An 18,609-nucleotide genomic window follows, 5' to 3' on the forward strand; every position below is an offset into this window, starting at 1 on the left:
TTGGATTTCATACATCCAAGTGACCCAAGGATGAACTCAAACAGACTGTAGTACATGGCCAAGATAAACCTGTTAAAACTCTCAGGTATTAAACGTTTCCCCAATTATATGTCACACACAGTAAACTCTTTATAGTGACACTTATTATAACTACAAATATACATGAAAACATAAACAATATACTGGTAGGAAAAAGTTATGTAGGTAGTTTCCTCACAAATACTTAATTACAAATTAAAACTTGTACACAAACTGTATCCTGTAACAAAAGTAGTAAATGATTAGTAATGTCACCTGTACTGCACTAACTTATATTGTGCCTAATCTTTTTAGAAATAGTTACTATACTAGGCTGTGGGAAGATACAGCATTTCAGTTCATATCTGAAAATGATGATTTTGTTTTATTTTATGAATAGGCACTATGTGAGTTCTTGAACAGGAAAAAACTATTACAAAAAAGCACACATGACCAATCTTATCTTGAATAAGTATCATACCTACAAATTTACCAGTAAAAAGGCTTTTTTATATAATTAATGTGAGTACTTGAAGACCCTTGCAATAATAAAAAACGTTTGACTGTAAATGAGTGCATCTCTCAATGTATTTTATAATCCTTGTTTTTTTGTTGGCATTTCTTTAATTTTCTCTACTCTGCAGTTACCAACCCCTGCTATATCATTCTCATGGTGTAATAGCATTGAACATGTATTGTATTATTCATTATTATATTGTTTATAAGTGTGCATGACAGTGTGATTCACATACATTTCTAAACAGCTTGTGACCTTTTTAAAGACTCTTTCAGAGTTACTCAATTAATAATCTTTTAATAGAAATTAAGTTAACAAGTGTTCAAAAAAAAAGGTGCCATCAACAACAGCGCAAGATATTACCAAACTAAATTCAAAATTTGAAACACGGGAGGAGAGACTTCATCTTGCTACCAGCCTGCAGGGATCTAAATTAACTGCAACACAACATTTTATCTGAACATCTGACACGTCTGTATTCAAAACAAACATTTCTAACAGTGATTATTCACAACTTTTGTCCCAAGTCTTCATAATCATTATTTTCCTTTTGTCTTCTCCTCCAACAATATTAATATAGATTAATACATTTGATAGATGAACTCAGAAAGGGGTAATTTAGAAGAATAGATGGCCCTTATACTTATTACATTCAAATGTAACTGAACTGACTGAAAACACAGTTGTTTGAAGATATGTATTAATCAAAGAACGGTTGTTCCCACAGCGTCAAAGTCTCTCTGCCCTCACTCAAAGAGCTCATCAAGGATACTGGCTGAGGTGTGACGTGTCGAAGGCTGCAGAGCAAAAGGAAAAGATTTATGTCAAGCACAGAAAAGCCAAACTGCATTAACATACCACTAGAGGCACTGTCCCAACTTCATGTCTCTATTTATTTATACTCTATTCCTTACACTCTAGTGTTTACTAAAATTGTCGCCATAGTGTCTTATTGAGTCAAATCAGCTCCAAAAACCCGACATGTATAATGTATTTTCAGACATTAATTCAACTGTAGCTCAGTTCACATAGCCCATAGTAATGGTACAGCAATGCATTATAAGATGCTACTTTAACTGATAATATAGACTTTAGAAAATGCTTTAAACAGATTTAATTAAACCTGCATATTATAGCTACACTAATGTCAAACGATAAATCGTATAGACAAATATACAATTTAAAGCTGACTCATTAATTGTAGAGTATACTTGATCTAAATTTGTGTGTAATTTGTTCTAGGGCTGAACAATACAAATTACAAAATTTCTAGAGATGTCAATACGACCTACTGCAATTTTCCAATCACAGAAGGTGTAATATTTATAAAAAGATGATTTGCTGGTCAAAATCCTATTTTAAGTTAAATATTGTCGTGCTGCAGAGATGTCCTGGCCTATACATCATATTCGAGACTTAAGAAAACAACTGTTTGGTACAGATCCTTACAATAATCACACCATAATTAAAAAAAATATTTCCCCTAGTATTGCAAATCATATTTCAATTGCAATATCAGTCTAAATAATTACAATTAAATATTTTTTATAAATTGTTCAGCCCTAATTTCTTTAAAGTTTTCTAACCAACATTGGCCAAGATTTTATTTTATTTATTTATTTATTTTTTACCAGTGTATATGCAGAATCATGTTCAGAGTCACTTTCATAATCCTCAATCTCAGGATCTTCTCCTCCTTCATTGTCGTCCTCTATCAGAGATAGTCTGGGGAAAAAAAACACAGTTCATCCTAATGTAATTATTCTTACCTGATAATAGCTACTACTAAACGAGACACATCTTTACATTTTCTAAATATTAAACAGTGTGTATCCTTCTCTAAGACCAGTCTTACAAGGTGAGGTGGGAGTTCAAGTTTTCCTGATCCAAAGTGGGGTCAGTCTGGCTGGAGGAGATCTGGCGTCGTTTGGTGGGCTTCACCTTTCGCATTTGGGACCTGGTGAACAGCAGCAAGCACCTTTCAGCAGCCATGAAGTCTTTGTCTCATACTATTACAAATTCTAGCAGGCTGGTAAAATGGACAAGGCACCAGGTGACCCCTTCCTTCTTTTCTTCTTCCCATCTACATATCTACCTGCTGTTTCTGCATATATTTGAAGACGAGTTAACAGTCAGTGCAACTAATGATTACTTTCATTGTCAAATGTGTCGATTATTTTCTCATTTGGTCTATAAAATGTCAGAAAATGGTGAAAAATGTGGATCAGGGTTTCCCAAAGCGCAAGATTACTTCTTCAAATGTCTTGTTTTGTCCACAACCTGAAGATATTCAGTTTACTGTCATAGAGGAATAAAGAAACCAGAACATATGCACAAGCTGGAATCAAATAATTTTTCTTAAAGAAAATGACTCAAACCAATTAATTGATTATTCAAATAGTTGGCGATTAATTTAAAAGTCAACAACTTTAATTATTCGATTAATCTTTGCAGCTCTAGTTAACAGATTAGGAAAATTATCGGAATTTAACTTTATTTCAACAACAGAAAAACAGATTTTCAGCAGGAACTTAGTCAAGTCACAAATGTTTCTGCAGCTGCAAGATGTGCCCAGAGGAATCAGCCTTTTCCTCTTACTGACCACAATGGCTGGTCGATTCCAAAACTGATCAGCCTTTTGCCCTATAATACTGCACACACTGTTCATTTAGAACAGAACAGATAGTAGCTTTTGTCTGGTAAACAGACAGAAAGTAATTGACCTGTGACAATAAATTCCCAACCGCTTAAATAGAGATGGTAAACTCCGCTTACCCTGAGGAGAACTCATCTGCAGACTCCGGCTCTGTTAAGTTACTGCCGATATCAGACTCTGTGGCTGTGGGTTTCCTGGACGTCAGCTGCTTGGCTGGCTGTCTCAGGACTGTGGAGGTGAGGGCTGGGGTGTGCAGGCTGCTTTGGATACTGCTGCTGTCCAACCAGGATCCTCTGACTGGGCTGGACTCTGAACCTGGAGGAGACAGAAATCAACTGCAGGTTAACTGTGACACTATGTTTTTTAGAAACTACAGATAAGATAAGGTTAGTCAACCAACAGAAAATGGACACCAATTTAACTGGGTATTATTGTTTTTTGGGTATTACTGTATTTACACTTGTTAAAGCACTTTGTAACTTGTTTTTGAAAAGTGCCCTACAAATAAAGATTATTATTATTATTAATAATTGGCCATTTAAATAATCTGTCAAGTCAAGTATTTTCTGACTCCAGCTTTTGAAATGTGAGCAACTGAGTAAACTTGTAATGGGATTGATGATTAATTACAGAACAAAAATAGCAAGATTAATCAATACTGAAAATAACTTGGTTGCAGCCAACACCACTGTCCCTTTGTAGAGTCTCACCTCTGAGGAACCTGTTCAGTAAGGGAATTCAAGACAGGATGTTTCTACATAGTTCCTAAATCATTCATGTAGCACCTTTTGAAGTATTACTGTGAACATGTGCTGTGTATCCATCTCACCCTGAGCAGGGGTCCTCTTGCGTTTAGCTACAGGCGTCTCGTGTGAGGAGACAGCATCACCTCCCTCCTCTCGCTCTTTGGGTTTAGAAGAGCGGACCTCCAGTGAACGCTGGTAAAGTCTGACTGACTGCCAGGAGAGGGCAGCACTGGGACACTCTGATTTCAGAAACTCAGCCCTGGGAGGGGACCATAGAGTGACAGAGAGATGAAGACAAAGACAGAGAAACCTTTGTTAGTTTTTGTGGTTCAGGTTTCTGTAAATTATAATGAATCACATTCATTTCAATGCAATAATTAATACATTAACCAAATATCCACAAAGCTTGATATAATAGGCTCAAGCCCACAGTTTGGACAAGGAGTGCAGTAATTCTACTTTCACATCACTTACAATGAATTATTTCCAGTACAATATTGTCAGCTTGTGGCTATTGGACAAGAAAATCTAACTTTCTTGGAATGATGCCAGTAAATTAACAGAAATGTAACATGAAATCCTCTGAAACACTAGAACTGGATGCAGGTAAGTGAGACGGTATTGTTAAGTAATTATTAAGGTCCTGAAATTCAGTGAAAGAGGTCATATTTGTGTGGATGAGTTTTATTTTCTCACAGCTGGGCGCGGTCCTGTTGCAGCAGCTTAAAACTGAACTCGCTGAGGATCTCCAAAAAGGCCACATTCGGGTGCTGCTCTTCTCCCTCTGTTGGGTCCCGAAATGCAAAACGTACACCGTCCCTAAGAACAAACACAACAGCTTTAACTTAAAGAAAAAAAAGACAGATTGAACGGCTATTGTATAAAAACACTTACCTTAATGTTTAATTTACACCCTTCATCACCCAAGAGCGACAATTCATTACCTATTCTAAATAGATTATAATGAGTAAAAGTGCCTTTTACACGCACTGGGCTATGGCTGCCCACAAGGGCCAGAAAACTGCCCTCACAGCTGTAAGTAGGTAAAATAGTAAAATCAAAATTGAATAAACTGCGTGATAACCTGACAGGGCTGGTCTGTATGTGTTTGTCAGAGACATGTGTGTTACTTGCGTGTGCAGGGCCACCAGTGGTTTGCGGACACGATGAAGATCAATGCCAAAGCTCATGGCAAGCTTCTTGGCTAAGTCTCTAATCTCACCGAGATCCTGCCTGCTGTGGTCCTCCGTAAGCATCTCTGAGAACAGCTGAACACACACAAACATGACTTTAAGTAAGCATGTTAAGCAAAAGGCATGCCGTTCAAACAGTTCTATAGATAAGGACAGGCTGTTCCACTTGTTAGCTGGCTAAGACAGTTAAGAAATACTTATAAGAAATTCAAGTGCTGCTTTTAATTGGCTTAGTGAGGAGCGGTTTGCCACATTAAACACTAAATTCCCTAAACAACTGCAGAACATTTATGCATTTATCTGGAATTTATATAATTGGCCATCTGTCAGGCACAATCACAATGTTAGTCATACAGTTGATAGAGAATAAAGACATAGATTCTTATTTATAAACACTTGAGGGTGCACTTGTACCTGTTGAGCAGATAACACATTGTCACAATGTAAAGATGCTTATAATGCATGTAGAGAGAAAGCTGAAGCATCAATCCAGTAAAAAATTTAGATAGAGCCAATTGTTGATAAACATCTGTTGGTTCTAGGCAGCTGTTGTTTAACACTGCAAAGATATTCCCTTATGTGTAAACAACACACAATTGTTATCAGACCATCGGGATGATGTTTGAAGAAACAGATAAAATGATGAAAGCTGATATAACTAAAACAACACCACTAAGAGATACCAAACTGACTAAAAGATGTGATTAAGAAGAGAAATAACAGTTCACACTATTTTTATTATAATACAATATTAGTATCATCATAATAAATGTCAGCTTTCACACAACAAATAAACAGAAAGAGAGGTTATCGAGGTAGAAGTGCAGACCTGCTGCAGACTCAGACAGACAGTCTTGGCGCTCTGTACGGGACTGATGAGCTTGCTCTTGCTTACGGTCTCTTTAATGATGTCGCCAAAGTCTTTAAAGTACTGGTAAAAATCGGAAAAAAAAAACAACTTTAGTTATGATCATTAGTCTAATTAATAGCGCTGTTTAAATATCTAAACATATAAAAATAATCCACTCCCTCCTAGTCATCTATGCTTCATTTAACACTCTTCCCTCTGACTCATTTTTAGCACCTCGCTGCTTCTAAAACAGATTTTCTCACCCTCCTCCACTCTCTTACACATTCCATTATTCATTTTGTATAAACTTGTTTCCTGTATTTCCATTCCAATTAATTACTCCAAAGAATTATCATCGAATTTAACTATTTCTAAACTCACAAATTTAACTATTAACATTTTGCCTACATGTGCTGTGACACACAGCCATGATAAATATTAACATATGTGCTTATAATGTATACATAACATGCTAGACCAATAAAAGTTAACTATGGCATAAAGCTCTCATCTCCATCCTACAACCTTGCTGTAGTGCTTGAAGACGTCTGTGGCAGCGGTGAGGTCAAGCACCCCATAGATGACCAGCTTACAGTAGCCAGCCAGCTGGTTGCGCTTCCTCTGGAGCAGAGTTATCTTCATCTCCTCCTCACCCTCAACTAGACAGCCAGGGTGCAGGAATGGGAAGGGAAAGCAGAACAGAGACAGTAATAGACAAATAGTTCAAATGAAAGTTGTACGACAGGAGAGGCAGGTGAAAAAAAAAAACTTGATTGTTGTTGATTAGAGAAGCAAAACAGAACGTCTGATGAGAGACTGGTATTTGGCTTGGGAACTGGCAGCACATCGTGACATAGGGGAAAAAAAAATCATTCTCAAAATAAGACATCAAAATCATCACTCAGTGGTTTAAAAAAACGAAGTTGAAGACATTTGAAACAGAATTCTCTTTGTTAACAAAGACTGAAAGTGCTTCTGGAAAATAACAATTAATGCAAACATAAATTAAGAGTAGGTGTTTCATTTGGTGTCAAAATACCATCGAGCTCAGCATCTGTAGTGTCAGAGAAGACGTAGTCCACGAGGAAAGCAGCCATCTCAGAGCGCAGGGAATCGGACGGCAGGTGGAACAGCATATGGAGGGCGGGTTCAGAGCGGGCTGAGCTCACACTGTACAAGAGCAGCAGGTCACAGAGCAGCTCAAATGCCTGTGGATGGAAGGACACAAACTTTATTAGAATTTACCATATTTTAAAATCATAATTCAGATGCGTTACCTTTCACAAATAGAGTTTATCAGCATGTCAAAGCTGACAACTCTGTAGCTTGGCCAGTTTTTCTAAGAAGTCTGTTTTGTGTTATTTGTGTTACTTGGGCATAAGCACACAAACTTCCACCTGCTCTTTAACGAATGAGAATTGTATAAAGAAAAAAAGAATATGCCCCTAACAAAAAAATTATATGGCTGCACTGTTGCTGTAAAACACACTGTCTGTGGAAAGCGCTATACAAATAAAGCTTACTTACTAGTTCACATATGGGACTAACTGTAACAAAGCTCCTACCTGATCTCTGATCTCAGCCTGGTTCAAAGACAGACAGGTTTGACAGACTCTGCAGAATGAACGCATCTCCTTCTTCAGATGCTTCAGTTCCGCCTGGAACAGATGGAGATGGTTTTTTAAATGTATTTATCAATTGGGATTTAAGACTTGAAAGACATAATGGCAGGTCCCATCATCAAATATGATTACTACCACTGTCCAAGTAATGTTTGATAAAAATTTGCATTTCCTTTATTAACAAGAGGGGCAAAGTGTGGAGATTAATGAACTGCACCACCGTCTTGGATGCCAGTACAAGCACGATACGAGGAAAATCTGCAAATATAAACAAATACAAATATAGAAGTATGCATATTAGTTGCCAGCTAAATTCTGAACAGGATTAAAATGGAATATTTTTCATACTACTAAATGTTGTTTCTAAAGCAGCAACAGTAAAGTTTACAACAGTAAAGTCACTGCATAAACTCAATAATATCTCACTGGAAACAAATCTATATTGTCAATAAAATCACAAATCATATTCCTGACATCAAAATAATGAGTTACATGTTTATGCTTGTTGAAAAGGTGTATTGATGAAGTATTGGCTTTTTACTCAAAAAGGTAGAGCAGGGCAGAGGCTGTAGCCTGACTATACATACTATGATCTTTAGCCCCAGGCGCATTGAATACACGTTTCAGTGCACATCCCTAAATAAACTTGGTTTTCTTATTAAGCGTGTTGCAGTCAATCTTTTGCGATGTGTTTATTCCACATGTTCGTATCGAAAATACAATTTATTGGTCAGCACACAAATAAAATTCACTCTCTTTTCTTTGCAGTTACTGCCCTAGCCTACATGTGGCTGTTTCAATGTGTTGTTGTGTGAGAGTATGCATGCAGGAGGAACCTGCCAGTTTGAGTGCTGCTATAAATACATAAAAACAGAGAAAAGGAGATGAAAACAACTTACAGAAGGAAGGGGTTTGTATGAGTTTTCTCTGGAACTCTGGCTGAGGTAAACACACAAACGGCTGAGTAATAATGACATGCTCAGTGTGTGAGAAACACAGTGAGAGAACAGCAGAAAAAGTGAAAATGAGAGAACGAGACAGAACAAATGCATAAAGACAAACATTAAGAAACAGTGTGAACCAGAGGGAAATAAATGTGTTGCGTATCATAGTGGGCAGCAGGTGAATTGTTGAACGACACAGACAAGAAGAGCTCCACAAATACACAGGAGGGCCACCAACATGGCCACCATGAATTGGCTGTGATCAGGAATGTATTTATCACGCAGGCTGCATTATCTTGTGCAGGTAGGCAGGAGCCAAGTTGGTGTGTGAAATCTCTTGGTGTGTGCAAACTGAAAGAAGGTCAAACTATTTCTAAACTTGCAATAGGATGAATGCAGTCTTAGAGAAAGGAATGAAGCGGTTTTACAACATCAGATGAGCACCTCGGCTGGTGTTGAGTTGACTGCATTCACTTTAGCCCACATCAGGTGAAAGGCTGCACACTTCAGAGCCGACACCATGAGCTGAAACGATACAAAAGGAAAAATATATATTCCACATTCATATCTACATAAAACTAAATAAAATAATTAAAATGTCAAGGTGAAACTTTCATCATTCTGAACCTAAATTCACATAACACATAATTTATCCCACTCTAAAAAATTCCTGTACTTCATAAACATTTATGCCACCTCTGAATTTGCTCAACTGAAGTCAAAATACGGCTCATCTGAAAGGCAATTAATACTTTTTACAAGATACTGCAATAAATCTTTCGGCTTGTATTATGTGCAGTGTAGGAGCCAAAATAGCCGGATTTGTTTATATTTAAAGACAATAGTTATTATTTCAAGACTTATTTTTTGGTTATAGTTCTGATTTACTGATTTCGATTGACAACTAGGCCCACTGACTGGCAAATCGGCCACACCATAGTAATTATGGGTGTGGTATAATTAATAAAGGGAAGTTGGAAACAGGAGTTTTGTTTTGGAGTCCTAGCTTTAGGCTATATCCACACTACTACGTTTTCGTTTCTCCGGTGTAGTATGTTAAAACGCCTGTCCACATTAATTATATATAATATCGTGCGTGCCTTTATCACATACCTCCTTATGGATCTCTCTGGACTCCATCCTGCTCTTCAGAAGCTCAAGACAGGAGTCGAACAGCTTCCAGCCTGACGGGTCCTTGGCACTAGACAACACAGACGCACGTACTTCTGTGTAAGAAATAGTTTGTACAACTGCCATGTTTATCATTAGAACACATACTTACCTGCTCAGGGCTGCAATCCTTTTCAGGGCAATGGCTGCACTGTATACGTCATCATCATCTGCAGTACCCTGTGTATACAAGCACACACACTCTTGAGAGAGAACAGATGCTAACAGAGCTGAGTTTTTTTACCTTTTGCACAACAAATCAATTAAAAAGACAGTTGTGATTTATAATTATTTCCCAAGTTTTCATTTTCTTTTGGTGTTCTGGAGCACAATCCTGTGTTTTCACAGTTTTATTCCATACAATAGGTGTACACATCTTGTACTAGAATTATTTAACTTCATGCTTTTATGGACAACTGAAATCAATAGTATGATACACTGGAGACACTAATTTGTGCTATAATATACTATTTTAATTATTGCTAATGAAGGACAGATACTGCAGCTGCCAACACTATAAAAGCACGCATTGAGTTGCCAGTTTATTAGGTACACCTAGCACCTATTAGGTATGTCTGCTATTTAGCCTACTCTCAGTGATTTAAAGGGGTGGACAGAATTGTATGTGCATGCCTTTTATAACATGTCAAATTTGTCTGCAAACCTGCAGCAGGTCACTCAAGTAGGTGCTGAAGCAATCAGTCAGACTGTCCACCAGCTGGCTGAACGCCAGGTGCGCGCGGGAGGAGAAGGTGTAGCGGTCGGAGCAAAGGGCACTGGCCAGGTGTGCGCAAGCCTCCAACACAGTGACCTCTGTGTGCTTCTCTACAATACCACATGTTTGAGACAGCAGCAGGTCCAGATGCTGACATGTAAGATTGAGGATGGATTGTGGGAGAACAGGTTAAGTAAAACATGCATGTATTGCATTGGACATTTTATTGGTTTGCGCACTTATTCGAGAACATGGACTTGAGTGAGTGAGCGGCGGCAGACAGTATTCATTGTGATGACTTTGTCAATGAGTAATAATGAATACTGGAGAAGGGGATAATTACAAATTTAATTATATAATCAAGACAGAGCCGGACTCCTCATATTCAGGTGAAGGTGTAGCCAGTGGATGTGTATATGACAGTGTACACTCGTAGTGCATACTCACTGGCCCTTTGAACACCACTTATATTGTGTCTCAGTGTCTCTTGTGGTGACACATTTCCCTTTACAACTGAATTAAGTGCCTCCCTACTTGATCTTATTTACACCCCAGCTGGTTAACTATAATCTGCCGTCCCCACCACCACTGGTCCAGCATCTGTATTAATTTGAAGATGTTAGGTCATTAACTAAGCTCTAAACAAAACATAAAATAAGAAATAAAAACAGTCTCTCTGAACACTATCTAACTAAGTATTTTTCTGCTTTCATTTCTCTCATGGACATCTCAGGAATATACTTCAGAATAAGAGCATGTTAATGTGTGCATAAGAGGAAACTATGGGAGAGGGGTAATGATGTAATTTGTAAAGAGATTTGAATCATCAATTCAGAGTAATTAATTATGTTGGCCCTTCACATTTTCACCACTCCTACCTTCTCCAGCTGCGGAGCGCTGTTGTACATCTCAAGGTCAAAGTAGAGAGGAGCTTTGAGAAGGAGGCTCACCTTCCCTGCATCTGCTGAGTACTGCAGGTCAGTGAGGGGAGGAGAAAAACATGTGACGTGAAATTTTAAATTAGTAATTTAAATTCATTCTTAATGTTTATAAGGTAGCTACATATAATAAAAGTAATACTTTAAGATAATTTAAGGTGGTAATGTAACAGTTTTAACCCTTTGTGGACAAAGTATTCAATTAAACAACATGTAACACAAGTGTTAATATAGTAAGTGAACCATGGCTGTGTACCTTGGCCAACAGCTGTGGCAGTAAGGGGATGAAGTGTGCGGTGATACGTCTCCTGTCTTGTTCCTGGACCTTCTTATCCTTCATACTCAGGATCTACAACAGCAGTTCAACCATATAGAAATGCACAGGTAGAGTACATTACAAAAATATACAATAAAATAATCCACTGAATATTTCAAGATAAAACCTGAAACTTTTTGTCTTAAAAAGGTGGTCAAGTTTATGCCCAGCACTTATCACCCATTGCGATCAGCTGTTTATCTTGAAATGAGATGAAGCCCAAGAGTGAGGTAACCAAAACCAAGTGTAAGAAGTGTTTAGTGTCACAAAGTAGCATATTTTAGCTTAAAAACTACGACTTTCTTTATGATAAGTACAAATGAAGTAAAATCAAATAATTATTCTTTTCTCTTAAGCTTCACTGTTCCATAAATCTACAGAGAATTATCATGTATTTGTGTGTATGTGTGTCACCACCTTCTTCCCCTGAGTTCTCCCAACAGGTGGGGTTGCCTGTGCTGCCTGTCTAATGGCACACATCATCAGCTCTATGAGAGCCCCCTCCTCCTCATACATCAGACCTAACAACACAGTGGTACAGACAGGTGCAGAACTGGGTGGGTGATGGGTGAAACTAACATGAGTTATATAAATGATTATGATGTATTGCTGAGTTCTAATTACTGGCTCAGCTAAGACTGCTTGCACAGCACAGCACTATCTTGTTCCTCACCAGCGTCCTCGAGTAGGAATGCTGTCATAGTCTCCCAGTCTCTCAGCTCAGATCCTGCCACACCCCACAGACTATCCACCAGGTAGGCCCCATGCTCATGGAACTGTCAAGAGAGGAATGAATTGCTTTTTCAGTTCTGCAGCTTTACTGCAGAACTGTCAAGGCCCTGTGTCTTTCTGAACTACAATGACAATATTACCCATAACATAATGCATGGTTTACAGCTGAAACTCTACGTACTAATGTTTGTCACAAAACTTCCAAATCATGAGATTCACCCTTCAGAGTTCCAGTATACAGAATTTAAGATGCGACATGTATCAACCCAGAGCTGTAGACTTGAGACGTGGACTTGTCTACTGTGAGACCCGACTTGAATTGAGACCTGAGGGCAAAAAACTGAGGAGACTTGCCTTGATGACCACTAAATATTGAAAAACGCAAAATTGTTCATAGTTATTCCTTTTGGACCTCAAACTGTCATGAATAATAACTCACATAACCAGGATGTAATGTTCACATTACCTAATGCAGAATTTCACTTGTAGCGGTTAGATAAAATGGGAAAAATCCTCTCTAAAGAGAGAAATTAGCCTTTTATTAGGAAATTAATGAATCTTTATAAACATAAATGAGTAGCTTAACTTCCCCCCTCGTCTCCAGCATATCACCTGTTTTCCTCATGACTTGTGCTTATTTTTTCACTAGAGATGAAGTCTGATCCTTCATGCACTATGCTGCCTCACTATTACAGCTTTTGCTGAAAAGCTAAAGAGTAATAATTCACAATCAACACTGATCTTTCTTTGAGTTTTCTCATTTGGCTATTTGAAACAAACAGATGCTTTCATTCATTGGTGTTTTCTCTTGTGGCTATAGTAAAATTTCATAGGGACGTCAACATAAATCAAGATTTGAATTAAAAAAAAATAAAAAATAAGGTAGACTTACAAAAATTTTTATATATATATATATATATATATATATATATATATTGTAAGTCTACCTTTAATCATAAATAATACGGCAAATAATTAAAATTCTCTATGAGCAAACATAATGACAAATATACTTCAGAACCTAATATTTCAGTTCTGTTAGTCAAATAGTAAGTGCTTCTTCAAATCCCACTACTGGTGAAGAGAATTATAAAGGAGAAACTTATACATATACATTTTTATGATGTCAAATGATTCTAGCATTAAACAGAGGAAGAGAGACAGATTGGAAGAGAGAGGAAACGAGAGTGGAAAGAGTCATTACCTCGCTCTGGATGTAGAAGGAGATGAAGATTTGAAAGAAGGCTACATTGTCACTTTTATCATTCTCCTGGTTGTCACTGGCAATCACACTTTTCAGCCTGACACACACACAAACAATTTTTTTAGCATTATATTAACCAAAAAGTGAAAACAGTTATTCATCCAAGCTTTGGTATGAATTACAAAAGCTGTCAACAAATTCAAATAAAATCTCCTCAAGTTTATGAATAAGGTTTTAATGGTTTCTTTTTGGTGGAATGTCTTTGAATAAATCACATTCTGTGAAACTATTACATCAATTAAAAGCAGGTCTCAATTAGACACCTGGTCTGGTTTTCATAGGAGTTCTCTGGATGTATAAAACCTCTTAAAAGTTCTAAGATGATTTACCAGGGTAGGGCAGGGTAAACAAGAGAGATGAAAAAGAAGTGGTGATTCCCTACCTTTGAAGTGGTCATAAAGTTTGAATATCTGTTCATTGCTCGATTTTTTTAGATTCCTTTAGTCCATAAGGGTCCACCAATCAAAAGAATCAAAAAGGTTTTTCATAAAAGATAATCCAAGTTGAAATTACTACGGTAACCGTCAGCTTTTATTTTTGCTAAAGGTGTGCTCACATAGAAAGCGAAGCGAATTATCACCTCATGTTTCTCGTGCAAGTTTGATTGCTGGATTATTTGTTTACTTACGTGTAAATACAACTGCAAATATTTGCTCTCAATATGATTAACTGCAACGGTATGAACCCAAAACAAACAGATTTTGTCATGATATAATTTAAATAAACTGATAAAAAGGATGCCGAAATAAATATAATGTATTATAATGCCAATTTGTAAGTCTGAATTCATTATTTGTCAGGTCTGTCCACATGAACAACTTTTAAAGTGGTTGTTTTCTGAATGGAGTTGGGATCGATCATGGCTATGCTATGCTAACTTGTTTCATAGTAAAGTACGACCGATAGCTGGAATCAAGTAACAGACACTTGTTGTCAGAACTTACCTGGTAGTTCAATGTCCTCGCTTACTTATCTCCAAGAAATCTCTTTTTTTCTATAAACTCCGTATAAATATGAATTAGAACTCAGGGTGCCCACAGATGGCTACAATAACGACAGTTAGGGGCAAGGGTTTTGCTTGTCCTAAATATAGGTAGATTGAGTTCAGAGACTGAAGCAATTAAAAGCCTGGGCATGTTTGTTGAATACTTGAATAAGTCAAACAGGAATTGCACCTGAACATCATGCTCTACAATGCTTAGACGGCGTGCAGAAAGGAACGATGAAAATGTACTTGTTGTAGAGGAAGACGCCAGCTGCAGATGCCAGGCCTCTGTGTGAAGCGTAAACCAGGGGATAGATGTGGCCGCATTCCTCTTCTCTCAGGCCTTCCTCTGTCCTCCTGCATATGTGCACACGTCAAAACAGTTACAGCTCAACAGTTAGTTTCACAAGGTGAAAAACCCTTTCTTATCAAGCATGCATTTACTCTTGTCAAGTGATTTGTATCGACATTTGACTGGATTTTTGTCACTATCAGTTGGAATTTCTGAATTTCATTACTACATTATATTATTGCTAATTAATCCTAAGAACATCTAATTAACACGACTTGAGTCAGTGGTGCGCTATGTTGGCCAACGTGAGAGATCACGATTCACGCTATGAGTCATCAGAATTAATGACAGAGAATGTTATCACAGTTATGACTAACAATTGCATTTCTATTGTTAAGAAACTGGACTTTATTATTTATTATTTGTGGGAAACCAAGATGTATTTGCAGTATTTGGTTATTTTCTCTATCAATTCAAAAGCCTCCTTTTAAGGAACACTGGCAATATGAAACAATATGGTGCCAAGACTACCTGAATAAAATTATTGGATAGCATTATTATTAATGCTCTAACCTGCCTGTGAATAGAACTTTCCTGTAAATAATGCTCAAAACTAGTATGCAAAAAAAGAAGAAAAAGCACTTGAAATTATCTCAGTAAAATGTACTATGTTTGATCTACTAAAATGAAATTCCTGTACTGTATGTTGCAGATAATAGAAAAGAAACCACCAGAGACAGACAAAGCCCTCACTGTTGGATCAGCAGCAACAGATCGACCACTTCCACTGCCACGTCTGAGTCCTTGTCCAGCACCATGCTGAGTATCCTCTCCTAAACACAAACACGCACACACATTCTGATATGCTGGGGCACAAGCACACAGACAAATGAAATGGCATAAAAGTAATGCGCACAGACATGCATAAATGTACCCACACCCATAGACATGCAGGCACACGAACCCACTGATTTGGTGCCAAGCCAGGGCATGAAAACCCTTTATCTGCTGCAGCACATGTGGTTTAAGAGGGTTTTTGTGTGTTTGAGAAGAGCTTATTAACCATCAGTAATTCACAGCAATTAATGCACCCAGACACACAGCCAGACAAAGGAAGAGACCATAACAAAAAACGGTGGTGAAAAAAAAAAACCAAAAAGGCAAAGAAATAATGGGAGGGGGAGAAAATACTGGGAGGAGTGATAGAGACAGGCAACAAAATAGAAACAATAGATTAAAGAGATGCTGAGGCAGACAGACAGAAAGACAGACATGAGGGGGAAAAAAAGAGGGAAGAAGCATTAAATGAGGTGTGAGTCCAGTCCAGAGGGATGCCTCACTTTAAATCTGCTGGTGAAAAGCTCCAAGCGGCCAATGAATTCATTCTCCTGGTACAGACCCTGCAGGGCACGCACACACTGCAGACGCACTGGACTTTGCTAAGGGGAAGAAGAAGAAAGTACAGTAACGTACCCTCTGTAACCTGCATACAGACTGATGCCAAAGTCTGTCCATAGTGGGACATTTCTCTTTGTGTCAGTGTGTGTTTCTTCCCGTGTCTGTCTGCAGATATTTTACAAGAGTGTCTGGTGTGAGAGACTGTCAAAGCCTATAATGCATAAATATAAAATAAAAAGCTGTGCAATTTGGAAAGCCCAATTCCCTTTACACAAACAGCTGTGACCTCTGACCTGTGAAAATAATATAATAACAACAACAACTTTATTTATACAACACCTTTCAAAACAGAGTTTATAAAGTGCAGGATACTCACATGGTGTTGCCAACAGTGAGTGGTGAATAGATAGATAGATAGATAGATAGATAGATAGATAGATAGATAGATAGATAGATAGATAGATAGATAGATAGATAGATAGATAGATAGATAGATCGATCGATCGATCACACCTTGTCATGCAGGGTCCATCCCAGGTATTTAAGACATCCATCATTCAGGAAGTCTTCAGGGTCTGTTTTCAGCCACACGCCCAACTCCTCAATACAAGCCGCCCGGATCTCAGGCAGCCGGTCCCGATAACGGTGCACAAACACACCACGGAAGGTGGCGTTCATCACAGAGGACACCTCCTCTCTGTTCTCTCGCAGCTACAACACATACAAGTGAAACACATGCATATAAACATGCACAATTAAGACTGAACAAATCAGAGGCCCTGTCACCCAAGACTCCTGTCAATGAGTTTAACCCCTTTTTTATACAGTCTGTGGTTTAGCTGGGGCAATCAGCTTTTATTACAGCAAGGACCAGTGGGTAACAATTAAAATTTTCCAATATTCAACATTTTCAAGTTTTTATAAATGACCATGGATTAAATTTGACCATTTTTTACATCAGTCTACATCATGCTAATAATCCATGTTGATCAGTGAGGGTAGGAACGATGATACTGTTATCGTGACAGATAATATCATCATGGACACAAAACATCATACAAAGGTATTACCGGTCTTAACATTAACACTTATTCCTTATTTATGGTTCCTGCCTTTATATCTCCCACAAGCAAGGAAAATGTTGTGTGTATTGTTGTCAAGAACCTATTTACATGCAAAGAATGTCTTAAATATGTATTTCAGTTTGAGTACTCTGAGCGCCTACAAAACACTGGCCGTTGGCAATACCCACTGTACCCTTTCCCAAAAAAACTAAACGAGAAAACAGCCAGCGCCTGTAAGATGTTTTTTGTAAAAGCCAATGTAAGTGGTTGTATGTCTGTGCTCATGCCAGCGTTTGTGTGTGTGTAATTGTCACCTCACTGATAGAGGCCTGCAGCTCCTCCAGTCTGTCAGCTGATCTGTCATGCGCCCTCTTGCTGTTCTCCATGTCATATCGCCGCTGGGTGGTCTGCAGTTGAACAGATACCATCACAGCTACCTCCACCAGCCCAGTCATCAACTTCATTGCTAAGAGAAAAAACATTGACAAGGCTAGACAGTACTGACAGAAGTACACATACCAAGGGGTCCATCTCAGGGGAAAACACGTGACGTTTCTAAATTAACTCTTATAAAAACAAGAATTTCTTTTGGATAAAGGCACTGCCACATTTGCCCCTTTTCACTACACATGGTTTTAATTTCAGAATAAGATTTTACCATTTTATTGAAGAAGAAAGTTGCATAAAATGGGTACAGTCACAGTCCACATTTACACATTAGAAATCCTCAACAACACTTACCTTCTTGACTGAAAACTTATTATCAACAGTATATAAACGTAAATTTTAATCCCTGATAATGTACAGAATTTACCAGCCTAATCGCATTATATATAAGCTGTTGACTTTTATTTTATGGTTTGATTGAATGAAGGAAAGAAATCACATGGATGAGCAGAGGTTTATAAAGAAAAACAAAAACAAGCTATACACGAAAAAAACAAAAGAAAATCTTTAGCAACTAAAACAGATGTCAGCTGAATGGAGCAGATTGGTCTGCCTGCCACACAAACAGGAGAATAACCTACAGTTTCATAAGCATGTAGTGCAGCTTTTCACCCCTATCAAAAACTAAAGCATGTGACTTATATGACTAAAGTGATAACCACCCAACTCAAAACTAAAATCAAAACTCCCTTGTCATATCAGTGTGTGTATACTCTATTTTATGCACTTGTATTGTCCGATG

At 37.8% G+C, this 18,609-nt stretch overlaps 1 protein-coding gene across 5 annotated transcripts in view; it reads right to left on the reverse strand.

Moving 5' to 3' along the window:
• Nucleotides 1-816: 816 nt before the first annotated feature.
• LOC123957130 (cohesin subunit SA-2) overlaps nucleotides 817-18,609 on the reverse strand; it is a 23,485-nt gene continuing 5,692 nt past the window's right edge. For 3 of the 5 annotated variants that reach the window (XM_046029716.1, XM_046029715.1, XM_046029717.1), the window contains exons 10-32: nucleotides 16,299-16,397; nucleotides 15,712-15,791; nucleotides 14,916-15,023; nucleotides 13,622-13,718; nucleotides 12,359-12,461; nucleotides 12,103-12,206; nucleotides 11,626-11,718; nucleotides 11,310-11,402; nucleotides 10,381-10,581; nucleotides 9,829-9,896; nucleotides 9,660-9,747; nucleotides 8,991-9,071; nucleotides 7,546-7,638; nucleotides 7,020-7,188; nucleotides 6,506-6,639; nucleotides 5,960-6,061; nucleotides 5,072-5,205; nucleotides 4,634-4,756; nucleotides 4,021-4,196; nucleotides 3,311-3,506; nucleotides 2,391-2,492; nucleotides 2,167-2,260; nucleotides 817-1,332 (exon numbers count right to left, since the gene is read on the reverse strand). In XM_046029716.1, coding sequence (XP_045885672.1) covers nucleotides 1,282-1,332; nucleotides 2,167-2,260; nucleotides 2,391-2,492; nucleotides 3,311-3,506; nucleotides 4,021-4,196; nucleotides 4,634-4,756; nucleotides 5,072-5,205; nucleotides 5,960-6,061; nucleotides 6,506-6,639; nucleotides 7,020-7,188; nucleotides 7,546-7,638; nucleotides 8,991-9,071; nucleotides 9,660-9,747; nucleotides 9,829-9,896; nucleotides 10,381-10,581; nucleotides 11,310-11,402; nucleotides 11,626-11,718; nucleotides 12,103-12,206; nucleotides 12,359-12,461; nucleotides 13,622-13,718; nucleotides 14,916-15,023; nucleotides 15,712-15,791; nucleotides 16,299-16,397 — 2,589 coding nt within the window. In that variant the 3' untranslated portion in view covers nucleotides 817-1,281. Of the gene's footprint in view, nucleotides 1,333-2,166; nucleotides 2,261-2,390; nucleotides 2,493-3,310; nucleotides 3,507-4,020; nucleotides 4,197-4,633; nucleotides 4,757-5,071; nucleotides 5,206-5,959; nucleotides 6,062-6,505; nucleotides 6,640-7,019; nucleotides 7,189-7,545; nucleotides 7,639-8,990; nucleotides 9,072-9,659; nucleotides 9,748-9,828; nucleotides 9,897-10,380; nucleotides 10,582-11,309; nucleotides 11,403-11,625; nucleotides 11,719-12,102; nucleotides 12,207-12,358; nucleotides 12,462-13,621; nucleotides 13,719-14,915; nucleotides 15,024-15,711; nucleotides 15,792-16,298; nucleotides 16,398-16,869; nucleotides 17,068-17,734; nucleotides 17,889-18,609 lie in introns of those variants that run through there. The other 2 variants (XM_046029719.1, XM_046029718.1) reach the window with 2 other exon arrangements.

Source organism: Micropterus dolomieu, linkage group LG19, assembly GCF_021292245.1.
Source record: "Micropterus dolomieu isolate WLL.071019.BEF.003 ecotype Adirondacks linkage group LG19, ASM2129224v1, whole genome shotgun sequence".
In the NCBI taxonomy this organism is placed as follows: Eukaryota; Metazoa; Chordata; class Actinopteri; order Centrarchiformes; family Centrarchidae; genus Micropterus; species Micropterus dolomieu.